The following is a 27,389-nucleotide window of genomic DNA, read 5'->3' on the forward strand; positions in this document are numbered from 1 at the left end:
CAAACTGTGAAATGGCTGAATTTCCACTGCTGCATTTGGTAGTTGGATCTGGACAGGAGAACCTGGCCATGACACAGCCACATTTAGCAATTAATTTTCCAGCAATTTCTGTCCCCAAAAGTAAGGTGGGATATTTGCCCTGAAACTTTCTCCTCCCCCAGTAGGTCTTGCTCCTTCTTTTTTCCCTGAATCCAGACCATGGTACCCCAGACCACCCCATACGGTTTTTTCCCTGTTTTGATGGCCTCCCCCAGTACTTTGAGCTCCCTGGTATTCCTCCACTGCTGTCTGGCAAAGGGGCACCTCCAGCCATGCCTCCTCCAGAGGGACAGATAAAACCCTGCAGGAAGCCCCTGGGCACAGACTGCTGCCTTACAAGATGGAGAGGGAACACTTTGGGCAATCTGTCTCACCTTCTGCCACAAATTAAGGAATTCTCTTTTTGAAGTTCCCACATGGCTACTAAGTGCAGCAGGAACAGGCCAATATATTCAGAAGAGAGTGGCAGGAGGGGTGGGGAGGAGAGAGGTTGTATAGGCAGAGGAACAGAAAGAATTTTCATTGACTGTGTAATCAGAATATCAGCAACAGTTTTGGTTTGAAGTGTCCTTCCAGGAGGTTCAAAGGGTATTCTCCTTCTTTCTGCCCTGCCTGTGCCACCTCCTCTGGCTCCAAGAGGTCTGTGAAGGACCCACTAAGGAGGCAACACAGCCAAGCATCTACAGGGGGCTCAATTTCAGCCCTTGTCTCCTGACAAATTTAATGATTTTTCTGATCACTTCTGGTTTCAAAAGCGTGTCGTATTATTTTCTTCCAGTACTCACACAGTTATCTCCAAGGAAAGAGCCCAATATTTCAAAGGGTGCAATTGCACACACAGTATAACACAGCTCAGAATGGGATTTGGAAGATAAACTCCTGTGGCATGTCCTAGAATGAGTGCTTGAGAGAACAGCACTGTGGGTAGCAGTTTCTGTATTTACAGGTCCCCTTTTTGTTCAGCCATTGAGGAAAGAAAAGAAAGGGGGGAAATGGTGTGATGGGAAGCCCAAGCAGGAAGGCACCTGGAGGGAGCTGTGCCTCCACACTGTGTTCATCCCACTGGGGGCCTCCTTGGGACAGATCTGTGGGAGGATTCCTGCAGGTGTGAGCCATATAACATGAAGCACCACTGAAGATGGCAGCACAATATGCCAGCTTCACCTCCTTCCAGAACTGGCCCCATCCTCTTTGTAAAAATCTGGAGGCAGTGAGGAAGTAGGATAGCATTTTACAAAAGCCATCTAATTTTCAGGAGGATGTAACATAAACTGTGGAAGTGCGTGCTCAACATTTCTTTGAAATTTGAGGCAGAGAGTGCTCCTTGGACTTGGAAATTTTGTTTCCAGTAGCTGTGTAGTTTTAGGGAGTGCAGACACCTTAGGCTTCCTTTGCCTCTGCAATCTGCAGGAAATTTTTGAATTTTGAATTCAAATTTTTGGAATTAGAAGACAGACACCTCATGACATTCTCTGCAAGACTTTTGTCCTGTGGTTATAGCATTCCTGTGAACATCTCATTGCTTTCAGGAAACCAGAAATGAAAATGGCTTTGTGGTACAGAATAATTGTAACAATGTGGTTGCAGGGCTTTTTGGTGCTGGGTTCAATCTTTGAGATCTCTTTGGGAATCTCACATATTGCCTCTCTTGCACCATTAGGCAGAACTGGATGGGCACAGCCTTCCTTGGCAGCCCAGGGGTACCAGTGCTCTTGTCTCTCCTGAGCAGATCTGCAGCTGCTCCCTGGGGACTCCTCAGGTCTCTCCCTCAGGAAAACTCAGCCTTGGTGTGCAAATAGCCTGGGCCAGCTCTGTGGGGCTAAAGTGAATGTCATCTCTTTGCAGGAGCTGAAGCAAAGCATATTCCAGCATGCCTAAGCTGTGTGGACTTCAATTTCTTCTCATTCAGTCGGTGAGTTCGAGGTTTTCCTTTGTTTATCTGTGAGCAAAAGGCAAAGGTTGCCTGCTCTGAGCTCTAATCCATGGGTGTGCCAGCCCACAGGTCAGGCAGCCTGGTGCCAGCACCGTGGCTGTAACTCTGGGTGTGTCCCCAGCACAGGTGTGTGGCCCCCACAGCAAGTTGAGAAGACATCTCAGTCATTAGGGGAAAAAAACTTCAAAAACCTAGAAGGCACCAATTTACTTGTTTTCCCTCTTCTACTTTCTCTTTAGATATCACTGTTTCCAATACATGAATTTCATGCTAGAAAAGATTTAAACATACTGCAACAAATCACCAAAGAGTGAAAACATCAGTATCATGAGTTCTGCATTATAATCCATACATGTTCTGACATATTAAATGTATTCTAAGACATATAGAATAAACTGTGCATGTTAATTTTGTATCCTCATTATTTGATTCCTGTGAATCCCTTTTCAGAGGATTTTTTGGAACTGAAACGTGTTAATTATGTTCTTTATGGACCTTATGTATTAAATGCAATAGATTTACTGATGTTTGCAAAGGCTACAGCAGTGGTGACTTCCACTTCACAATTGAAATTAACAGAAAAGATTGAAAAAATGTGTCAAATTCAAGTTCAGTAAAAAATGCCTCAGAGTATGGGAACCTTGAGGGGTGGCACAGTGAACACCTCCTTTTCCCTTCCCATTTCACTGCTTGTGGCAATGCTGGCCCCTCCATGAAGCCACTCTGCAAGCATTATAGCCATCTTCAGAAGATATACCAATGGATATGGACCAAGAGGTAAAGCCTCTTTCCCTTCCAAGCTCCTGAACAGTGATTCATGTGGTAGAAATATGTTTGGAAATATTTATGGTCCACATAAAGTAATTTTAATCAACAGAAGTGATATCGCTTACTTGTTTCACAGGCTGCACTTTGAACTTTTTGGTTTTATAGCATCAGCCTTTGTTCCTCCATGGCAGGGAACATGATAAAGCAAAATCTGTCCATAAAATGGCCCCAGGAGCAGCCTCCAGGAGCCAGGCTGTGCCAATCTGTGTGACACGGGAATAGCTGTAGCAGGTCAGATTCAGGGTCCTGATGCCTGGTCCCTGGCAAGGCCAGCAGTCAGCATTTTGCAAAAATATTAAAAAGGTAGCTGCAAAGTGCATTTTCCTGGATGCATAGCTATCAGATTACATTTGTTGATATTCTTCTGCTCACACTATTATTCACTAACATCCTTCCCTCTCCTTCCCCAGCTCTCTGCTTTTCCCATTTTCAAAAGGAGTCACAAAGCCTTGTAGGCGAGCGGGACAGCATCTCTGGCTATAATTAAGAACAATATGGAATTATTGAAACAGAACTTGTGACACACACACACAGAGCAGTGCTTTAGGGTGAATTGTGCTGAACTTTGCTATGTTTTTGTCATAGGCAGAATTAAGTTTTCCCTTGGTAATATGCAGACTGTGCTTTTCTGTCAGAAATTGAATAGCTGTCCCAGCAGCAATAGGATCAAATCCAGAGGAAAAGTCATGCAGCAGAGAACACACATTCAACTCTGTGGTGTGATGGACAGGGTGGCAATGGTACTCTAAATCTGTAAAGCAAAATAAATTAATTTTTACTATTGAAGAAAAGAAACTTTACTTGTTCAGCCAAATAATGGAGCCCTTATTCTGACAGGCAGACACTCAGCATTGTCAAGATAGGTGGTGAAGACAGGGAAATTGGGGAATCTTGGTCTTTCCTCTGAAGAAACAGGTTGATTATCTGAACCATAGTGTGAATAGTCTTGTGTGCAAGGCCTGCCCTGAGAGGCTCAATTTTGCTTTGTTTCTTTTGTTTGGAAGCAAGAACAGCCCTGAAATGTTAGGGCAGGAGTGTGGAGGTCTTTGGGCACTGGGGAGTGTGAGGTTAAAAACCTAATAAAAATTTGGCAGTAAAACCCCATGATGTTAGGACATTGCTAGCCATTAGGAAGACAGAGGCTGAGACAGATTTGTGTGACATTTTTGCCATCAGGTAAAAGCCAAAGATCTGAAGGACACATTTGCTCTCTCTGTGGTTTTCATTCACATGCAATTGATGTGAAGGCACAGGGCTCAAGTGGCTTGCCCAGATGGCTGTGGCACGAGGGGGTGCTGTAGGAACCCAGAGAGGGCCACCTCATTCCCATACAAAAAAAGATTTGATTTACTGGGGAAATTACAAAGGGTGCAGCCACAGCTCCTCCTCATCCCCAGGTGTGATGTTTGATTTCCAGACACACTTGTTTTCACAGGGCTTTGTGGCTCTTGGATGGGTCATGGATGGTCCTGCTGGGGACACAGGGGAGATCCAGCAATGATTTTATGAACTCCCTTTTGCTCTTAGTCTACTTTAATCTATTTTCTTCTTCTGTTTGCTCTTGAAGGTAGATCCAATCTCATTTAATTATGTAGTGGTCAGAAAAGGGCACAAGCCTTTGTTCTCTAATTAATTAATAAATCTCTGCTTTTAAAAATTATGTACACTGAAGAGCCTGGAGATGTTCAGTGCAAGCCTGGAAGAGTCTCTGCCCTTGTACTGTAGCAAAAGAGCTCAAGGAGGCTCAGGGGTGAGGAGCTGCTGTTTGTGTATGGTGGCAACAGACATCCCTCATGTGCTTTCCTCCATCCCTCTCTCTCACAGGCCATGTGGCTTAGTCTGGAGGGCCTGAGTGTAACTGGGCCTCTGAAGGACATTGACTTCTCTGTTCAGGAAGGAGGGGGTCCACGCATCCTTTACCAGGTAATCAAGTGTCTTGTGTTATCCACTCTGGTCAAGAACCCCCCAGCCTGCACAAAGAGACCACATATGAAGGGTTGTCTCTGTGCTGGTGGGAAGAACAGTCCCTCAAGAGGATGCAAAATTAATTTTTAATTCCTCTCTCTGGGAATTCAAGAGGCTACATGCAAAGAGCAGGAGACAACCCCCTCTCAAACACATATTTAAGAGGATATCCTAAGACAGGGATTAATAAAATCAACATTCCTGGAGAACTTCTTTCCATGTAACTTGTGTCATCATTTTCCTTTGACTCTGAGATTTTCCTCCCAAAGCCAGAGCCACAGAAGGACAGATCCAGCTCCCAGGCAAATGGAGGATGTGTGTCATTTTTTTCCATTCCCATGCTCAGACAAAGCCTGAGCAGACATTTGCTTTGGAAACAAACTGCAGTCGGGATTTCTTGCAGCATTCAGGAAACAATGTGAAAACTCCTCTGCTGAGGATCAGAAAAGAGCAGACTTCAGGTCTGCTCTTGGAAGTTGAGCAGACTCTTGGAATATCATTCTCCCTGCCAAACACACTGTTGGCAATAGATTTTAAAAGTCACAAAAGCATGAAATTATTTTTATTATGGTGAAAATGCTGAAAAAAAATGATGATTTTCCCCTCTGTTTTTGTTTTTTTTTTTTTTTTTTTTCCCATTGTAGTTCAAACTCGAGCCACCTGCTGTGAGTTTCAGAACATCTGGTGAAAAAGCTGGAATTATTGACATTGAGCCGAAGACAGGCATCCTGTATATCAATGGGTCTCTGGACTGGGAGACCAAACAAGAGCACAAGCTGCAGGTAAAAACTCAATGAAAAATAGGAAAGGAGAAGTATTCACATTCATCCTCTTTGGGTATACCTGGTAGTAAGAGAAATCGGTTGGAATTTGGAATCTTTTATTTTGCCTATGTTTACAGGCAGGTGTTTCAGTTTTAATATCAAGATTTGCTGGAAGACATATGGTTTTGTAGCTCTCAAAGACTGAACAGGAAAATGCTCCTTAGCAGAGGAAGGCTATGTTCAGAAAACAAAAATTGTGATGCCAGCACAACCCTCTAGCTCTCCTAATATGAGGGGAATACTTGACTGGAAGTAAAATCTAACCTCATGAATGAGCTTTTCTTGTTATCCCTGAAGGCTGATAGGGTGAAGTCTATTTCTGGAGTTGAACAATGAACTATTTAATAATTTAGAAAGCTCACAATATACATGGTGACCAACTGAGATTAGCTCAGTTGGTTAGAGCATGGTGCTAATAATGCCAGGCTTTGATCCTTGTATGGATCCTGGCATTCACTTCAGGGTTGATGATCCTTGTGGGTCACTTCCAACTTGGAATATTCTGTGACTCTGTGAAACAGTGTGAGTGAAAGACATTTAGGCAGGGAGGCACAGATCTAACCTCTGTCAGATAACAGTAGAAAGCTGTTGGGCAGATGTTGGACTCTAAGAGAGGAAAAACTTTGTGTGCTTGTCCTGCTATTATGCCTTTTTCATGAGGATCTCACTAGTGCAAACACTGTTGAGAATGGAGCAGTGGATGGGCAGTCTTTGGGTCTCAGTGCATCCTTGTCCTCTTAAACCATGTCAAAAATGGTGCTGTTTTTTCTGAGGCACCAGCAGCTGAGAAGAGATGATCATGAGAGGATCAGTACCTGAACAGGCAAAGCACATGATGATTTTTTAGCCAGCCTTAGCAGTCTTTCTAAAGTCTATCACTTCAGGTTTCATGGTTTCACATTCTCAGCTCTAAAGCACCCTTGGATTGGAATTAGAGAGGACAATTTCCTAGCCCCAGAAGTTAATAACCCTAAGCATGTGAATAATTTATAGACAAAAAGTGATGACAGAATGAAAAAGTTATGCTTGGTTAGGCATAAGTAATCATGATTTTATCTATTATGTGCAAACCAAGCTAAGTGTGACAGATATATTATATACTTGGTGATTTAAAGAAGGCTGGAAAATAAGTCAAATTGTGTGGAAAAAAAGTCATTAGAATTAAGAATTAATTTTTCTTTACTAACCCTTATATCAGACTATTTTTCTGATTTATATTCATAATAGCAATTAGTTATAAATGCTATATCATGTTGGATTTTCTCCTTGTTTGCTAGAAAGTATATGTTGCTGTTTAAAGAAAAACATGAATTGTAAGCTGTGAAAAAATACAAATAGTCTGCTGAAACTGGAAGTGGGAAATTGTCCTCTGAAAGTTGTCATCAGGAGTGGGAGTTGAAGCAGAAGTGGGTTATTTTGTTTTGTTGGCATTATATACTGTGACAATTTTTTGTCAGGGAGCTACAGTGGCAAATTTGTCCTTGTATGTGGAGCTACCCAGTGGTGGCTCTCACCAGATTTGCATGACAGTAAGAGTGACCTGCCATCTGACACCCTGATATCAATTCATGCCTTTTAACCTGTCTGCATGAAAATATTTACTTGCTGTTCCTTCTTTTTTTGAATCAGGTGGAAAGTCTGGATGAGAGTGGAAAGAGAGTTAAAGGCCCATATGATGTTACAATACATGTGGAGGATATCAATGACAACCCCCCAGAATTTAACCAGACAAAGTACTATGGAGTAGTGAGGCAGAACTCTCGTCCAGGTAATTGCCACCATAATTAAGTATTATCATTAATAGGAAGGTAGGTAAATTAAGCAGGAAGGTAAAGTTGTTGCTATACAAGCTGGAAAAAGATCAGTTTTTCTTCCCACAGGACTGTACAAAATAAGGATGAAAGCCTCTATAATATAATGAAAGGGCAAAGAGGTGACCACTATGTGGTGTAAGGGGATGAGTGCAATCAGAAATATTTTTTATTACTTACTCTTTGCAAGTGTCATTTAACAGACAAATATTGCTGCTCTGTCCATTGCTCTGGGGAAAAAAAAAAAAAAAACCAACAAAAAACAACAAAACCTTATGGTAGAAGGGGTTTAAAATTTAAAAGCTACCAAAGACTATACAGAAAGAGAAGGCTAATACTATCTGAGTCTTTACATATCAGTGAAAGAAAATGCCAGGGTAGATATGGGGAATGTACTTACCCTGAGTGATGCTTCTCAGAACATGGGCTAAACCATAACATTTAGAAGAGAGTCTTAGATTATGAATTGCAGTGATCCAGTCCAAAAGTCATGCAAGCATCAAAGAGCAGTAGGTTGAGACTTACATCTTGGAAATAAAACAAAGGACTCATACAGCTGTTATTGCTGTGGCTATGGACTCAAGAAGAAACTTTTGCTAAATAACATGCATATAAACCTCCATGGGGTCAGAAAATTATTCTGAAACATATTACTGTATATTCCTCAGTACATCCAAGTCAAAAAGATTTTGAATGCTGCCCTGCTGTGCAAAAGGTAAAAGTTGACTTGCATTACTGGGTATTTCCATTTTTTTTTCACTGTATGATTGTTCTTTTATTGTATCTGTGCCGCAGGTCATGCACCATTTTGATCAAGGTGCTTTGGGTTTAACTGATTTGTGTAAGAACTGCAAAGTGGCCTTAAGGAGAGATCCCAGTGAGCTGAATTCTGGGTTCAGGCACTCTTGTGTGATAGATAGCTCTCTGCTGATTTAACTCTGTCACCTTCTTCACCAACTGGTCAACACACCTGTTGTGATCCTACTAATCAGAGCTGGTGGAGGGCTGACCTATGGGATGGCATACAGCAGTGTAACCTCTGCGCATGGCTTCCCATGGGAGATGCATTATGGAACAATGGCAGCTCCCCATAAGTTGCTTTCCTGGTTTGAGAGCTCTTCTCGAATGGATTATGTGTTAAGGTTCAGTCTCTTCTCTTACCACTGTTTCTTCTCCAATCCAAACAGGCAAGCCCTTCATGTATGTCTACGCCACTGACCGTGATGATCCTACAACTCTCCATGCACAGCTGTCATACAGCATTCTCCATCATTTTCCCAACCCTTATGCAGAAATGCTTTTCCAGATTGATAATGCAACTGGAGCAATCTCACCAAGCAGGACAGGTATGTAAAAAGATTCTTGATTGCAAAGAGGAAGCATGAGCTCTGGGATATGCATAGGAACAAAACAACAACATTGTGAATAAATGTAGTCAGTGGGACATACTCCACTAAAACCCTAGTTTTGGGGAACTTGTGTTCTGTCCCATCAAATTCAATGGAAGCTAGCAGAAATGGGGATTGAGCTCTAAAAGTACACTGAGAAGAGAGATAGATCCTTTGTCCTTCAGGACTCCATTATGTCATATCTTGGAATTTATTCTCTGCCATGAAATCTAGAAACTCAAAAGCAGTAACATGAAAAATGCAGAGAAAACTCAGCTGGACAAGTGATCCCAACTGAATTGCAATGATTAGAATCTCCCATCTATTCTGCTGGGCTGAACAAGTGCCTGACTGGGGCTAGGGCTGTTCAGGGATGCCTCTGCACAAGATGAGACCACAGCACAGAGGCCTCATATGATTCCATGCACATGAGGCCATGCTGTTCAGAGAACCCAGAGGAAGTGGCTTGCTGAGGTTTGTCCCAAAGGACCATCTAAGGAGTAAGTCTGAGGCAGTCAAAGAACCATAGTGCATGTAGGTGGCAATGGGCAAATAAACAGCCCCCACAGCCTCTGTGTCATTTCTCTTGACTCTTTGCTCTGTCTTTAGGCTCTTATTACTTGGATCCTCAAAAGCAGGACACCTTCACACTTGTTGTCTCCGTGAAGGACATGGCAGGGACGACAGCAAATGCTTTCGCCAGCAGTGTTGATGTGATCATCACTGTGAAGGAGAGCCTGTGGAAAGCTCCCTCCATCATCCGCATCACAGAAAACTCAACCCAGGTCCACCCTGTCAACATCAGCAAGGTAGGGTCCTTGACCACACTCCATGAACTTCTCCTTCTACCACACAATTGTTTCCTCACAACTAACTGTGAAGGTGTCCCTACTGCATCCAACACCAGGTTCTTCAGAATGACTTTGACACCTCCCAGTCATTTTTTTAATATGGCATCCTTTGGAAATCATTGTTAGTGGAGGTCTCATTGATTTTTTGTTAGCACAAAAGTTAATAGTTTGAAGGTGATATAGATATAGTCAATACAAACACTAGAGTGACTGAACTTTGCCTTTCAGTTTGGGACCAAAATCCAGTCATGGGTCCTCTAGGCTTTGAGCAAACAAAGAGTTTTTTGGAGCTTATTTTGTGGTTAGCTTCTTCCACCTGCAGAAGAGCAGGGCAGGAGACCAGCTCCACAACAGCCCTGCTGTGGGCAGTCCCTCACACTCAGGGACGCCTGCTGTGACTGGTTTTGTGTCATGCACCACAACTGCTACATCAAAAGTACGTTGAAAGGACTGAAATACCCTCCTTCACAGCCTGCATTCCCAATATTCCTCTTTTCACAGTTCAAGCACAAAATATTTTGCTGATAACAGCGGACCAATAGCAGTGTATACGTCAGTACATATTAACTAACAGGCCAACAGCCTTTCAGAAATATTTGACTTTGAAAAATGCCTTGGCAATGACACCCCCAATGCTGTCATCCCTTGAACATGGCAGGATTCCATGGATCCTGTTCACAAGAGTAACTGGCTTGGTGCTATTCTCAGTGACAGCCCAAGGAAATCCAGAATGAAAACAGGTAGAAAGAAGACTAACATGTAAGGGTGCACCCATTTTGGGGTCACTTGTATAAACATTTCATGTGGTAGCCAATGTCATGTTGATTCTGCCTAGGGGAAAAAGAAATGTAGCTGCTGCTATATAGAACATAAATGTTAATACTGACTCCATTAACTAACCAGTCTGTGTATTTAATTTCATTTTAAATATGCGGTACCCCAAAAAAGAGCCTTCCTCATGAGCTTTGATGAATGTAGAGTGCGCATGCACCCATTTACAGACAGGTACCAGGTATTTGTTTGCACAGAATCACAGAATCATAGAATATGCTGTATTGGAAGAGACCTATCAGGATCATCAAGTCCAACTCCTGGCCCTGCACAGGACACGCCAAGAGTCACACCATGTGCCTGAGAGCATTGTCCAAATGCTTCTTGAACTAATGAAGGCTTGGTACTGTGACCACTTCCCTGGGAATCCTGCTTCAGTGCCCAGGAACCCTCTGGGTGAAAAGCCTTTTCTTGATATATCTAACATAGACCTGCCCGAGTTGAGCTTCCTCAAGTCCTGCCCCTGGTCAAGAAAGTGAAGAGATCAGTCCCACCCCTCTGCCTCCCCTCATGAAGATGTTGAGGTCTCCCCTCAGTCTCCTCCAGGCTTAACAAATCAAGTGTCCTCAACTGCTCCTACTAAGGCTTCCCCTTCAAACCCTTCACCATCCTTGTGGCCCTCCTTTGGACACTCTCTAATACCTTAATGTCTTTTTTATAATGTTGTGCCCAAAACTTCACACAATACTTGAGGTGAGGCCTCCCCAGCTCAGAGCAGAGCAGGACAATCCCCTCCCTTGCCCTGCTGGCGATGCTGTCCCTGGTGCCCCCTAGGACAGGGCTGGCCCTCCTGGCTGCCAGGGCACTGCTGACTCACATTCAACTTTCCACTGACCAGGACCCCCAGGTCCTTTCTGTGGAGCTGCTCTCCAGCCTCTCGTTCCCCAGGCTGTCTGTGCATCCAGGATTGCCCCATCCCAGGTGCAGAATCTGTCACTTTGTTAAACTTCATACAGTTAATGATTGCCCATCTCTATAATTTATCAAGGTCTTTCTGCAGGGCCTCTCTGTCCTGGAAGGAGTTGGCAGCTCCTTCTAATTTAGTGCTGTTTCGTTGTTCCATTTCCCTGAATTAAATAAAACAAAGCAACAGGCAGGAATAGAGAGTGTTAGGAGAGGAAATCATTAGTATCAAGATATTAAAACAAAAATAATGGTTTTTTCCTCATAATCACTCTATCTCCACATCACCAAATTTTTTAATAAAAGGGGATGTATTGTATCCCATCTGGACAGATGGAGAAACTGTGGCAAAGTGGCTTCAGCACACAATTCAGAGAGCAGAGGTGGATTATCAGTCTGATTTTCTGCAGTTCATCCTGAAAGCCTGCCAAACTGGTAATTTTCTGGTTTATGAAGCTAACAGGAATGCAGTTGTTTCTGTTTGTGGTCCAGAAATAATCCCTGTTAAATATCACTCTACACTTCTGACTTCCTATCCTGACTTATTTTTTGGGGTTTTTTTAGGTGCAGTCAAATGAACCAGGTGTAATTTATGGCATTTTTGAAAAAGAAAAGCTGCCAAGGCTCCCATTTTCCATCAGTGAGAATGGGGATATTTATGTGACCCAACCATTGGACAGGGAAGAAAAGGATACTGTAAGTAAACATATAAAACTTCACTGATGGCAGACAGCACAGCAGGAAGCTGATTATTGGTGTGGGAGTAAATATGAGAAAGCTCAACAGAATGGAAGGGAGACTGGGAAGGGGAGAATAGATAAAAGTTTTGTTTCTTGTCACTTCTGTTTGGAAATGATGTGATATATGTGAAAGTTCATCCACCTATTATACTGTAAACAGGCTTCAGGTCCTTACCCTAGAGTGGGCCTGGCAGTAGCAATCCCTGCCCACAGCATATGTACAATGTACAGCATGGACCAGCTATGGCAGGGTTGTAGGTGCATGAGTAAGAGATAGGCTGTGGAGGGAAGGAGATCTGGAGGTTTCAGATCTACTTCAGACCTTGGGGACCACAGATTTTAAAATCCTCAGCCCTCAGAAGCGAAAGGGTGATGGAAGAGTTCTGATTTAAACAAAAAGAAAATACTGAGCAAACTCATGAGATGATATTTCATATTCCTGTAGTTACATAGTAAAATGCAAAATATTGTCACAGTGGACATTCAAACCATCTAATTGCTATATTCTTGTTGCAGTATACATTCTATGTGGTGTCAAAAGATAACACAGGAGAACTGGTGGACAAGCCTTTGCAAATTCACGTTATTGTGGAAGACATCAATGACAATCCCCCTGTGTGTCAGCAGGACCTCACCATAATTGAAGTTCAAGAAAATGAAAAGGGAGGTAAGAAAAGAACTTCTGTTAATTTATACACCTCATTGTATTCCTGTTGTTTCCAGCTGTGTGTGAATGAAGCTAAAAATTATGATCCCAAAGATTAAAACATGGCTGTCCCAGGGAAGTATTTTCCTGTGCAAATAGCCCTCCTGTTTTCCCTTCAATAATTCCTATGGAAAGGATTTCAAGAACCTGAGAAGGACAGACCCAAAACACCTACTTTGAAAATGCTGTTTTATTTAAAATATAAAACTGCATTTTCCCACAACCACAAATTTGGATAACTGCTTAGACTGTGTAAAGAAAAACACCTCTTTTATTACCAATACAAGAAACTGTTCTTAAAGGGGTATGAGCCCATTTTCCCTCATTCAGCTGCAGCTCCAGCATAAAACCTCTGACTTCAACAGACCATTACCAAAATCTTCCAATGTCTTGACATCAGTTATTTGGTTTCAGGAGTGAAGAGTCTGCTGTTACAGTCTTTTGGACTGCCCTGACCCCAAACCAGTATGTTGGGAGGCTAAAGCAAAAACTCCCAGAAGTGAAAAGATTGCATGTCCATTGAAGCGTTTTCCATACAGCTTTATTTTTATTGACCCTCTGCCCTTTGCACTGGTATCACTGTTGTCACTGTGTACTTCTGTGGAGACATGGAGCCACTGCACTGTGTCTGATTCTCATCTCTGCTCTGCTCCAGGGAGTAATATTGGCACTGTGTTTGCTACGGACATGGATGAGAAGGACAGCCTTAACTCTCGTCTGCATTTCCAAATCCAAAGTCAGGAACCTGAATTCCCCTCAAAGAATCTCTTCTATATTCAGCAAGACACCGGGACTTTGCAATTATTTGGCCCTTCCTTAAGCAAACGTGAATCAGCCAAGTATTTCTTGAAGGTCCTGGTGACAGATCCACGTAAGTAATGCCTGCTGTTACACATTGGAATAACTGCCCACACTGGCAGGACTTGTGTTCAGTGTCTAAGGGATGTGGGGAGACAAAGAGGATTTGCTGAATAGGCAGTAGCACTGAGAGCTGTCTTGCTCTGGCATGGTACTTGTCCTGTTCTTGAGATGCAGGGAGATGAATCATGAATCATAATGCAAGCATGGAAGGGAACCAGCTCTAGGACAGAGGGTGGCTAAATTGGGAAGCTTGTTAACAAGTACTTCAGAAAGAGATTTCCTTCCACAGGGGGGAAAAATGAAGAGATCATGATTGTGGTTTTCCCCCAGATCATTCAAAGGAACTTAACTGGAAAAAAAAATAAAAATCAATAAATTAAACACAGCTGCTCAGACAGTCCAGATAATATTTTAAAACATTAAGAGAATATTAAGCTGAAATTAAACTTCAAAAATTATCTTGTCCCTTATGTAAATTGTCATGAGTCCTTTGTAATTCACTGAATGGAAAGGAAATCAAACTTCATACCAAAGCTTAAAGCTTTGTGCTGGAATCCCTACAGTCAGGCAAAACTTGTGCATGAAGGCACTGGCATGGAAAGATGTCTGTAAATGAAATGGCATCATTTTGGCAGACGATGGAAAACCTTTCAGAGGGAGGAAGCTGGTGATTTGTCTTGAATGCTTATTTGAATTCCACCCAAACGTTGTTTAGAATTTTCCTTAACTTTCAGCTCATGAGGCATGTTTTTAAAACACTAAAATCCATCTATATATGGATATATTATGCTTCTAAAATCACAACCTGCCATTGCTTTTGGTGCCCCTGCTCAGGTAGTGATTAGATTGACATGAATCTGAAGTCTGCCTGTAACAAAACTGGGGGTGCTGCCTGATGACCAAGAGGACAAGGGAGCATTAACAACCCAGGGTTTACTTTTTGACATGGAAAAGTTATACTGAGACAGTTAACACAATTCATAGCTATCATCATCCTGGTAAACAGATATGGTTTTAAAAAGTGAGGGAAATGAAACAGGATGGGACAGTGCTGGAGAAATGGGGAAGATCAATGGTAAGATAGAGAGTGAGGTTGTCATTGACTAAGAGATCTCTGAGATAAGTGCTTCTCTCAATTTAGTGCTTAGATTGGGCAATTTGGAAATGCTCACTTTTGCTCACAGTGAACCCTTCTGGAGGAGAGTTATTTTTGGCAGAAAGGCTGGTGTAACGCTGTTTATCTCTTTCCATGCAGAATTCGAAACAATCTGTAATGTGGAAGTACATGTAATTGACATCAATGATCAAATTCCCATCTTTATAAATTCAGATGTGAGTATTTTTAACACCATTTTGAATGTTCTAATAACTTTTGACAAGGGTTTGAGCATACCTTCAATGTCTATAGGATGTCAGCAGGAAACTAGCCATTTACAGACAAAGTAATAGAGTAACTACTTGTAAAAATAAAGGTAAAATATTGCTGCAAGTCTGCATATAAGCTCTATCTAGACAGTGAGCAATGGGACAGACTAATAGCTAATTACAAAATTTAAGGTAATTTGCTCAGTGGAAAACTGTGTACAGAAAGAAATTTTTCTATTAAAGTAGTTTATTCTAGAAATGCAAGTTCTGAAGGGAAAGGGGGAAGAAAAGGCTTTAAAATTAATCAAACACCTAAATGGAAAAAAAGCTGGTGTCTCCCAAGTACCTTTCCAAACACAGCACTAGTGTACCCAAAACAGCCAGAAGATGAATGGGAATCAGAAGCCCTATGTGGTTTGGCCAGAAACAGTGGTCCAGCAATCCATGCCCAAACCTGATTCCAGGATGGGTGTCAGGCTCCTGTCTTTTCTCTGGTGGAAGTGCTGGCATCTGGCAGAGACCTGCAGACATTTCATGACTTCTGCCTGATGGCCCAAGCCTCCTGGCGACACTGGAGTGGCTGAAGTCCTTACACAGAGGTGTCCCAGCTCCCACACTCCTGCAGGCCATGTAGGTGTCTGGCCTGTCAGGCACAGTTGTCCTTTCAGGGAAGCTGTGTTGGTTTTTGGGCCTTGCAGACTGTATTGCCCATCTCAGGTGATGGCAAGGTCAGCACAATCTCATGCAGACAAGATGCTTGCAGGGCAGGTTTTACACATCTCACCTCAAGGTCTCGGTCCAGGATCTGGTCTCAAGGTGAGGCTTCTGGGCAAGGGCACACATTAAACAGTCAGAGGAGTTGGGATGCCAATGTGGCAACAACCTATGGTGCATGAAGCAATCAAATATTTAACAATGAGTGGCCAGGGTGCTCACAAGGTACAGGGAAGCTGTACTATCCCTTCTGCATGATCATGGGCTGGTTTTCATAGAGGAACTAAAGATTTGGGACTGGTGCTGTACTAGTGGCACTGACATAGATCCCATTACCTACCATAAATGTGTGGCTAAAAAGCCTCTCTCCTTTGTGTGGCTGCTGTGGGTTAAAATAAATCCACACATGTGGGTCACAAGCTTGTGGTTGTGCTGAAATTCTTATCCACAAATGGTATGTCATGTTTCAATGACACCTCTCTCTCTTCAGTATGGCACTGTGACTCTGGCAGAAGATACCCCAGTAGGAAGTGTGATATCAGAAATTGAAGCAACTGATGGAGATGAGCCTGCCACAGGGAGCTCCCTCATCATTTACCAAGTGAAGGAAGGTGATCCAAACAACACATTCACCATAGAGACAGACTCTGAAACAAACCGAGGGTTCATCAGGATTAATAAGGTGAATAGATGGATTTTATTCTTCTCCTTTAGTGTTACTTATTTGTTATACACAGTTACTGCCCTGGTAATGATTTGTGAGGAGGGTGTTGACTGGTGGTGGGGTGGGGACACCCTAAGCACGGTGCAGCCTGAAGGAGGCTCCACTTTTGGACTCAGGCTCTGTATCTGTGCAGTGCTCACACACACACCTATCCTCCTGCCTTTGCTCTGCCTTCACCACCACCACCAGCTCCCTCCACTGGCTCTGCTGCTGGCTGCTTCTCCAGAAGAGCAGATTCTGGCCAATGAAGTAGGTGTTTATGCACCATAATGACAAAAAATTTACATTATTTGAGTGATTTTGCAGCAGCATTTCTGGACAAGAGAAAGCCAGCTAATGCTTCCATGGCTGTGGTGGCAGTGGTGGGCTGTGAAGGGGCAGATTCTCCTCCCTGCAGTTGCTCTGGCCATTGGTGGCCTTTGCAAAGCAAGGGGCAAGTGTAGCCAGCATGTCTCAATGTGAGCATGGAGATGTAGTTTGTTCCTGATGAGGGGAACATTAACTGTGACCAAGCCAAGGACAGCGTGTGCTGCAGTAGGTGACACAGCCCATATGCTGAATGCTGGAGACAGGAATATAAGGAACACTTTTTGCTGCATCCATGAATTTCAATAACAAAATTACTCTCCCTTTGAAGTTAACCTTCTCAAAGGTGCTTGGACTATGGCTCCAGAAAACTACCACTCATTTTCCAAGGGGTGCCATACTGTGTGCCTCCATCTCGTGTGCTGCCAGCAGGCCAAGTGCAGGCAGAGGCAGCGTTTGGTGAACCATCTTCAGCATCAGCCTCAGCCTCAGCCTCCTTTTTTCCCAAGGAGGTAGCTGTGAGAAACTCTGTAGCGTAACAACCCTTGCATGACTTTTGGCGCCCGGAGGTCGTTTGAGGCCTTCTCATACAGAGCTATAAATACTATTTCTGTAAACAGGATATTGTTATTAAACTTAGCCAGGCAGGTGGCAACATTATTAGAAAATGCAGTTGCTGAGGAGGCCTCTAAACAGGCATATGGTTTCATTTAAATGGAACATTCCCAGTGTAATTTTCTCCTGACAGCTCTTCTTTATTTTGCCTGCATTTGGGATGCAATCTCCTCCTTGAGAAGAGGGGGACTTGGACATTTTAGTTTCTCATTGGAGCTCCCCACAGCAGCAGAGCCATTGCTTCACAAACCTTTTTTTTCCTAATTCATCCAGGCTCTTGATTTTGAAACAAGGCCTCTGTACAACCTGGTGATCAATGCCACAAACCCTGAGCCACTGGTGGAAGGCGTGGAGTACAACGCGAGCTCTCTCACCATGTTAAAACTTGCTGTGACAAATGTGGATGAGCCTCCTGCTTTCCGGAAGCCATTTTACAAAGCAGAGGTGTCTGAAGACATTCCTGTCAATACCTTGGTCATGACGGTGGAGGCCTATGATCCTGAAGGGGATTCTGTACGGTAAAAAAGAGTGACTGTGATTAGTTAATTGAATTTAGGGTTTCAAAAATGGTTCTAAAGGACATGCAAGGAAAATATGCCCAATACTTGGCATGTGGAAAAATACTGTTTTTACAGAAGAACTATCTCCTAGTAGAAGGTGGATGTGTGGTGGGGTAGGGGCCAGTGACACACCTGCAGCTGGGTAGTACTTTTCCGACCAGATTTCTGTACTGTGACAAACATCAGCCTTGAAACAGGAAACCACAAGGGAAGCAGGCTAATTTATATCTCCAGGAGAAAGGTAGAGCTGGACTGAGAGTAACAAGGTTCCATGTCCATAATGCCTTTATCAAAAAAATAAGGCATATATTGTATAAGGCGTATACCCCTGAACCAGTAGGAGAGTCACACAGGAAACAACCAAAATGCACAACCTCAACTTTTTCTCCACCAAAATACACATCCTCAAGTCTACAACTGAAAAAGAATTCATTTTCTTTCCTAGCTGTCAGAGATGACACATCTCTTTCTATTGTGGATGCAAAGCTCTGTGTAAGACAACTCCTGTGCTGTGTTGCATGGTGTAAATGTACCTTACACAGCAGAGTCAGATGGAGGAGTTATTTGTGACTTTTGCTGTACAATTCCCGGCTGGAATGCTGAACATATCAAGTTAAAATAAACAGTTCTTGAAATTTAACTGAAATTCAGCAAAACACCAAGTGGTTAATGGAGTTGCACAATGTGACTCTTAGGCCTCCTGTGGGTTCTTATTCCCAGAGATTTCTCATCTGGCTTTCTACTTGTCCCTAACTTTTGGGAACTTATCATGTTTGGCCTTCTGTCAAGCTAGTTTGAAAGGGAGCCACATAGTCCAGAAGCTCTGGGGGATGATGACAGAGACACATGACAGGAATTTAGCTATACATAAACCACATTTCTGCTAAAAATAGGTTAAAGGGCATAAAATAAAAAGTAAGAAAAGTAGAAGATGTAGAAGTAAGAAAAGTACAAGCATGCTGTTTCTAGTGTAAAGGGTACTGAAAGAACAAAAACATTGAATGAGAAGGTCTGGTCACTTCTACTCAACAAGTGCCTGTGCTTTAACTGGGTCATATGTTCATGGTTAAATTTGTGTAAGTAAATACCCAGGGACCTTGGTGATTTTTTAAACAATGATATAAACGCAATTATGTGGTGATGCTTAAAGCACACACTGTTCCAAGGCTGCCCCAATGGTAGTAACAGGCTGCTCCAGACTGCCAGAAGATAATCACCATGGTTCACCTTGGGGTCCTGGTCCCTCCTCAATCCACAGAAGGGTTCCTGGCTGCCCTGGCCCCTCTGTCCCCCAGCCCTTGGCTTGTGGCCCCATCAAAATCAACATGTGGGAGATGTGATGGGGTGAGATGGACATGGAGTTTGGACAAATCACACTTCTGGACTAAAAGCTCAGTGCCATCTCAGGTTCTCCATTTAGAAGGAAAGTGGAATTGCAAGCCCACAGGCTACAGCAGAGATGGCATTTCTGTAGTTCTGCTCTCACTCTTATTCTGGATGATTTTGGCCTCTCTTCCTCTGTCTATGTCTCCTGGTTGGCTGTAGTATTGTAGCACTGCAACTCTTCCAAGAACCCTCTCTTTGAGTACAACTGTAATCGAGCTTCTTACATAAAGTCAACAAAGAAGTATTTGCTTTGTTGGAATTTTTTCCCAATTTGGAACAGTATATATGATTTTTTTTCCTCTCTATTTCTTTTCAAAGATACTCCTTGGAAGGTGACGTGAGGAAATGGCTGAGAATTGATTCAGCCACTGGGCAGGTATACACTGCTTCCCCTTTGGATCGAGAAACTGAAGAAATATACTCAGTAGAAGTTGTTGTATCAGAGCTAAGTAAGTGATGAAACAACTAAATATACACACAGAGGAATCCCCTGTACTTACTCTTTTATGAGGAATTATCATACCTACCATGACTAAACACATGAAAAGTACTGGAACATGTAATCTCGGATATGCATCCTGTGGTGTATCCTTAGAAGTATATATTTCTTAAGAATTTAAATTTCTTGAAGAACTCTTGATGCTGTTGATAACAAGGATTAAAATAGCTTTCATGAAGTTGGGTATGTTCTTATATTTGCTTGAACCACATGACATATAGAGAAGATTCAAATTTTTTCACTGCTTTCAGTATCAATATTTTCTGCTGCTTTTTTCTCTACAGCTATGAAGATTTTAGTCTTTCTCCAAGGTATGGTTAGGCTTCCTGAAAACATACCCAGAGAGTAGTTTGTAATCTTCTACAGAAATTCATTTTGTTATAATTAAAATGAATACTCTGTCAGGTCTGAAATATATTAGGACTTCTAGTTCCAGCCATTAAATCTTTCAATTTTGGCTTGTGTTTTCTGTATATAGAAGAGGGGTGGGAAACTCAAGGCATTTCATGCTTAAGAGTGCTCCAAAGCGCACTGGTCACTTTGGATGTGACTGCTTGCCAGACATGATGGATATGACAGATTACTAGGTAAGATCTGCCTCTCTTCCCTTGCTAGCATTCTGTAGCTTGCAAGAACTGGTGGTAAGTAAAAAATGCTCGTTAAAAAGTAGTGGCAGCTACCACAAATCCCTCAGGACCTCCTGAGACCTTGTTTCTGCCACCTTTAGACAAAACTCCACCTTTCACTGCCTATCTGATGGTGTACCTCTGTGATAACTGCAAATACAACAGCCCGGAGTGTAAATCCAAGATGTGCATGTAACTTTGCATTCTGTTAAACTCGACAGATAATGCAGCTCAGAAATCCAAAGTGTTCTTGACTCTACACTTACGTGATGTGAATGACAACTACCCACAAATAGCTACAGATTATCCTACTTTCTTCTGCTACCCAGTCAGTGGAGGAGAGAGAACTCTCATTCAAGCTACTGATGCTGATGAACAATTATTTTATTCAAAATTTACCTTTTCCCTTGCGGATGAAATGAATGCAAGAAATAATTGGGAAGTCTCAAAATTCAATGGTAAGCTAATTCAGCTGTTCTTACAATGATATGGGACTCACTTGGTACTCTGGTGAATATGAAGAATTACAGAATTCCTTTTCACTGTTATTATTGCATAACCAGTGTCCCACATAGAAAAAAAATTGGGTTGTTGAGAACACCAAAGTCATTATTTTTTGCAAGAGGTAAAACCCAGTATGTTGCAAGCTATAATTTCATGAGTATTTTTGAGAGAAGAAGCGTGTAAGTATGAAATATATGTGTGTTTAACGAACACAATTCACTGATGAAAAAGAAATAGAGCAGTTTGCAAAGTGTACATTTCTGATATTTCATGCAGAAGGAAGTTCTGCCTCACAAAGTGAATGGAGCTTTTTGAAGGGGACAGTCAGCACATGAATAAGTGCTCGGCTGATAGAGTCTGTCTGAATTAATAAAACATTTTGATGAATTGTCCCACTAAATTTATGGCAACCCAGCCATGAATTTATGGCTGGGTTGCCATAAATTTAAAGTTTTGAAAGAATAAATAATAATTTAAAATTCAGGACTTGGAGTAAACAGTCAGCTCTTGCAGTGAAGGGAGTTCATGTGTGGTTTTTCAAAGGGTTTTTGTTGGGATCTGCATAACTCAACACATATGGATGTGCAATGAGGAGGCAAAGTTTACTCATTATACCAAGTTATTTGAATAGAAACCAAGTGTGAAGAATTTCAGAACATTTTTCCAAGACTGAGTTGGTTGAACAATAAAATTCACAGGTGTTAATGAACCCTGGACTCCCAAATTCACTTTTGAAATCATGGGTGCTGAGCTGGCCATTATGAATCAGGAAGGAGAACTGTAAGCAGTTCCATGGAAATGTGAGATCAGCAGTATTCAAATAAACAGGTCAAATATTGTGGATTACCAGGAAACAACCAGAGAGGAAACCAGAGGACTTCATTATGCCCCTGTATAAATCCATAATTTCTTCAAGCTTTGAACTCCAGTCTCTCTATCTCTATCATAAAAATGCAGTATAACTGGAAACAGGTTTAGATAGGCTGACAAGGATAATCAGAGTTATAGAATGGCCTGATATAAGGAAGTGTATAGGAGCAGCAAAGTAAGCTACTACTTTTAATCTTGGAAGACAGTAGGGAAAGAATGCAATAGAGAGATATAAAATTATGAATGCAGTGGTCAGGGTGGCCAAGGTTCATCCTTTGCTCTCTCTTCCAGTGCACAAACCTGGGACCCTCAAGTGAAGCTTGTGGAGTTATTTACAGTGCAGATAGAATGAGGAAGTAGCTGACTTGGGAAGTTGCTATCACAGGGTGTTGTCTGTGCAGAAATTTTCTAGAAGTTCAAAGAAAGAAATTACATCTTGCTCAAGAAGTCCTTGAGCTGAAAATGTTTAAAGGGTGAGAGGGAGGAGGAAATAAAATGCATGCTTTCTTTTTCATCGTAATCTCCATTTATTCTGAAGACAAGATACGTGCATCAACAGACTTTTGATCTGATCCCAATGGCTGGTTTTACCTTTTCCAGTTTTTAAAGAGTCTTAGATGTAACAGTGTAAGTTCACTAGAAGGACAGTCTGTCCTACATTTCCTTGGGAACAATTTAAGCTGCTTGTGGTCTCTATGAGTATAGGGAACTACTCCCGGTTTAGATGGGATGCTATCAATGCAGCACTACTCAAGATCAGATTTTGCCTGGTGTAGAAATTAGGAAGGAAATTTTATGGTCATATTATGATGAAGGCCACACTAGGCTTCTAGGTATTCCCTTTTTACTTAGTGTCTGAAAACCAATGAGATCCTGGAAGACACTGAGGAAAACAGCAGTTACTATAATGTGCAAAGCAGCCTTAAAAAAAAAAACATTTGCAGCTGGTATGAATGTTGAACTAACTTTCTTTCTCGTGCTGACATGAATGTCCCATTTCCTACTTACAGCTACTCATGCTTTCCTGTCCCCAAAACATGCTAACTTTGAAGAGAAGGTGTATGATGTTCCAATAATACTTAATGACAATGGAAAACCGCCTTTGGAAAACAAAGTGAATCTTAAAGGTATTCTATGCACATAACTATTACCTTCAAGAGAGCAGTTACATTTATAAATAACCAAATGTGACTACTAAACTTCTCATTAACCTCATGGCATTTCCTTTTGCAGTAAGTATCTGCAAGTGTTCCAGTGAAAATTCATGTTTTATCGAAATAGACCGTGAGCACTCCTGGCCAACCGCTGGACAGGCAATTGGGATTCTGCTTGCAGTCCTGATCATCATTGGTAAGTCACTTCTTCCTGGCTGATTTGAAGGCAGACTGAGATATGATGGTGCTGCTGCATTTCTGACATGAAGTCACTTGTTGGCTGAAGATTTGTCAAGCATGTTGCAGAATGAATGAAAGAGGGAAGATCCCATGATTGTGCATCATGATGGCTGCAAACTTCTAAGGTTTTGGTTGTAAGAAAAATATCCAATGGCACAAAAAACAGCTGGGACAGAAGAAACTACTGAACCTCTAGTAAAGTGTCATTTCATTGCTACTTACTGCCCTTTGCCTGTCAGGGAGGGGCTTTGAGTTTTGTCTTGGGCATCCAGATTATAGTAAAAATACTGAAGCTTCCTACTTATAGGATCTGTACCTGTAGCTTATAGTCATCATTTTATTCTCCTATTTCAGCTTTGCAGGTTTACATCTTGCATATTCATTCTAACACCGATAAAGAGGAAATAAATTTATATACAGTATAATGAGCTCTTCATGATTTTAAAAGATCAAATGAGGCTATATAAATATAAATATATATATATTTATTTATTTTATATATATATATATATATATATATAAATGAGGGACTGCATCTCAAGACAAACATACAAATCCCTGCTCAGTGGGAGGGGGGGCTAAAATAGACGCTTTGCCATCTGGTCAGACCCTAGAGGAAAAGCTTTCCTTTGGGGGAAGGCCTCTAAACCCCAAGGCATCCTTGGGGTGATTGATCCTGCCCAGCTCTTGGTCCCAAGCTGCATGGTCCTTTCTCAAAGCTGCTTCTGTTCAAGAGGTAAAGCACTGTGGACCTTACAGGGCAGTGTCATGGCCCTTGCTGGAACATCTTTTCAGAAAGTTTACTCTCCCCTTTACAGACAAACACTCTCTGTTTTTCAGGTGCCATTTTAGCGGGTGTGTTTTGCCACATGAGATACAAAGAGAAAAATGAAAAGAGCCATCCCAAAGATGCAAAAGATAATGCTGAACTCAACAGACTGACTTAATGACTGTTTCATCAAGGGACAAAACCACCCTTTGGGTTATGAATGACTGAACTGTGAAGCTTCCAAAGCTCAGAGATGTGCTAACACAAGCACAAAAAACCTCCCAGGGGTTTGGCCTCACTTTTGTACATAATACTATTCAGTCATAGAACATAAAACATATGTAACCTCTAACAGTAGCCATTATTAAGCTTATCAGCTTTGACTAAAGTGTTAACTCATGACAGCACCAAATGCTGAGCTCCTTCAGGGATCTATACATGGGACCAGTCTCCTTCATCTGACAGCTGAAGTAAATATGGACTTTAAAGAGGACTACAGTTTGTTGACCTGCACATATTTGTCTCTTTCCAATTCTGTAAGTCAATGAACAGCAGACTGGGAAATAGTCCTGTGCTACATTTGAAGATACTCCATGAAGTTGTAGGAATCTCTCTGACTCTCAGCAAAGGAGATGCCAAACTTATTGCAATCTGTAATCTGCCCTGGGCCATGCCTGCTTACATTATACTGAATTTGTACCATCAATGTGACATTTCAATTTTTCTTTTTTGATATCCCATAAAGTAAAATCAGTTTGTGAAGCACCATGGCCTTTCATTACAGTTTCCAAGTAAAAAAAAACCCCTATGCTGAGTCATGTAGGTAACATGCTGTTTCATCATACTTCTGCAAATATTGCTCTTGCCCCCCATACATAAGATAAGAATAAACATTTTCTTTAAAGATTTTAGTCCCTGCTTATTTTATAAAATAAATAAAAAATGAGAGTGCATGAGAGCAAACCATTGCTGCTTGGTTCTCTATTATATTTAACCCTTACTTTCACCTAATACAGATTAAAAATGGCTCTTAGGCCAGACTGATATGTGTCCAGCTGATTCCAGATGCAATGATTGCTGGAGCCACGTCTATACTAGTTACAGTAAAATGTATTGAAACCCAGAGTTACACTCAGAGAAAAAAGCCTTTCTCCTGACAGCATGCCTATAGAAGGGCATTTTTGGTGACAGTTTGAGGAAGGCTTTTCTTTTAAGCTATAAATAAAAGCTGAAAAATATTGTGTTAAACTGAAAAGACAATATACTTTTGAAAACATTCAAGAAAAGGTCATATGGAAAAGAGCATATTTGTTTACCCAGGGTTTTTTTAATGGCTTTTGCATGCAGCACAGAACTAGAAAGAAAAGAGCACTTTTTTGGTAGGGTTGCATTTATAATAGGTTTTCCTAGAATGCTGCCAGCAAAAACTTTGCTTTTGGGCTTCAGCAACACAACCCAATTGTTGTACCTCTTGCCCCAGCTTCCCCAGCTGTTGGAGCTCTGTTATTTGCTGGGGGGCTCACTGCTGGAATGTATTTATTTTATGATGGGAATGTAATCCATTATATTTGGAAAGTATGACATTCAGTTACATCAGTGTGTCCAGGGATTAAGATTAGTATATTGTTTTATAAATAAAGGAGCCAAAGATCAGCAGTCGTTGTACTTGTGTATACCAACACGGCTTTATCTGAAGATGGGGAAAATGTGCAGAAGTTCCCCTTTGCTCTGTCTCCCTGACCTCTCTTTGTGTTTGCTAAGTTTACTCAAGTGCATCTCCTATTTTGAACAATTTCTTTTCTGGAGAAGGGTCAAAAAATTTCTTTTCCTCATTTACCTACATTTAGGACTGGTTTGACAGCAGGACCTTGTCCCTGTCCCCAGCCTAACACTTCCTCTGTTTTCTGTGTCTCATGGGGTAATTCACTGCACCCTCTCCCACCTGCCCACAGACTGGTGGAAAGCAGAGCTCCTCAGACCAGCAAAAATGTTGCCCCTCCTCAGGGTCTTAAACACATTTTCAGTCTTGATGACTTTCAGTCTCAGTGCACTGGGAATCAGCCCTCCTGCAGGTTTACTAAACATTTTTACTAAACATGTGAACAACATTTACTAAATGTTGTTCACATGTGGTAGGAGGGTCTGCAGGAAACTCCCTCGGGGTGTTCCTTCTCTGGCTTCTGCCCTGGGGTGACATTCCCAGGGCTGAGCACACTTGCTGCTGCAATGGCCCCTTGACAGCCCACACCTCTGCCTGCTCCAGGGCACAGGCAGGGCCTGCAGCACCCTGACTGCCTCACCCACCTCTGCCCCCTTCCCCAGCCCACTTGCCAAAAGCCTCTGTGCTCAAGGGCTTTGGGATGTTCATGCTTGCAGGGGCATACCTAAACAGTTCGGCTGCTGGCTGACCTGTGCCTGGGCAACCACTGCTTCTTAGTGCTGCTTAAACTGTTCAAACTTAAACAAAATTAAAAAACAAAAAAACAAAAAAAACAAAAAACCAAAACCAAAAGACCCTGTCATTTCCAACCCTGACACAAATATTCTCATTTTTTTCACCCTCCTTCTGCCTGCCTGCCAGAACTTCTCCTCCAGGGTTTATTTAACCCAGTCCTGCTCTGGCTCCTTCACTGGTTCAGTCTTTTTTGGGAGCCAGACAAAAGTTCTCACCCAGCCTTAATTCTCCCCCTGCGGCAGACTGCTGCCCCCCGCCTCCGCTCCAGAGGACAAACTCAGTTTTCTTTGGGTCTCTGGAGAGGAAGAGAAGCAATACTTATTATTATTCCTTCCCACCATGCTTCCCACCAGCTCCAGCTGGTTCCCAGGTCCCTGCAGGAGTGGCAGACATTAGGACATTTTGCCCTTGTACTTGCTCCAAGTTCAAGGATGAGCACTTCTTTTTGAGCTCCTCAAAATCTGGACAGTGCCTGTGAGTCACTGCATCCTCCAAAGTTGTTTCATTGACACTTACTGGTAATAACTGACCACATAAACTGCACCTTACATATAAAAGTGCAAAGCTACGGACAGCATTGAAACAAGAATTTTCTACAGATTAAAAAAAAAATAGAGTGCTCTGAAGTTGGCCACATTATTAGTTTTTAAACACCTTGGAAATATTGCCTTCTATTAATTCTATTTCTTTTTTTCTGCTTGAATAATAGATATTGTATACTGGCATGACTTTCACACCTGCAGGAACAACTAGGAAGTAATTAGTAAAAGCTGAAGTGCTTTAAATATATGATTCTTACAAGAAAAGGGTAGACATGTGAAAGCTCTCCTGATTTATATCCACAAATTCTTAGAATAGCTTTATACATTGACAGGAGGACAAATTTTAAAAACAACATTGATGACTTTGGACTCCAGTTTTG

The 27,389-nt window shown here is 42.0% G+C and overlaps 1 protein-coding gene across 1 annotated transcript; it reads left to right on the forward strand.

The window, feature by feature from the left end:
* Window positions 1-1,909: 1,909 nt before the first annotated feature.
* CDH17 (cadherin 17) lies at window positions 1,910-24,190 on the forward strand. The gene is made up of 17 exons (XM_054643357.2): window positions 1,910-1,951; window positions 4,625-4,723; window positions 5,410-5,547; window positions 7,219-7,357; window positions 8,588-8,746; window positions 9,398-9,597; window positions 11,938-12,069; window positions 12,630-12,780; window positions 13,475-13,690; window positions 14,936-15,012; window positions 16,250-16,441; window positions 17,678-17,922; window positions 19,669-19,799; window positions 20,697-20,933; window positions 22,860-22,976; window positions 23,083-23,199; window positions 24,084-24,190. The coding sequence occupies exons 1-17, from the start codon at window positions 1,910-1,912 to the stop codon at window positions 24,188-24,190; spliced, it is 2,499 nt and encodes an 832-aa protein (XP_054499332.2).
* The last annotated feature ends 3,199 nt before the right edge of the window (window positions 24,191-27,389 follow it).

This window comes from Agelaius phoeniceus, chromosome 1 (assembly GCF_051311805.1).
Source record: "Agelaius phoeniceus isolate bAgePho1 chromosome 1, bAgePho1.hap1, whole genome shotgun sequence".
Lineage (NCBI taxonomy): Eukaryota > Metazoa > Chordata > Aves > Passeriformes > Icteridae > Agelaius > Agelaius phoeniceus.

What these genes read in the sequence shown, in the direction of transcription:
- CDH17 (XM_054643357.2), top strand. Translation starts at nt 1,910, where the DNA reads ATGCCTAAGCTGTGTGGACTTCAATTTCTTCTCATTCAGTCG. An exon ending in AGTTGTTGTATCAGAGCTAA is followed by an intron (nt 19,800 to 20,696) that starts GTAAGTGATGAA and finishes TAAACTCGACAG; the next exon opens with ATAATGCAGCTCAGAAATCC. An exon ending in GGAAGTCTCAAAATTCAATG is followed by an intron (nt 20,934 to 22,859) that starts GTAAGCTAATTC and finishes TCCTACTTACAG; the next exon opens with CTACTCATGCTTTCCTGTCC.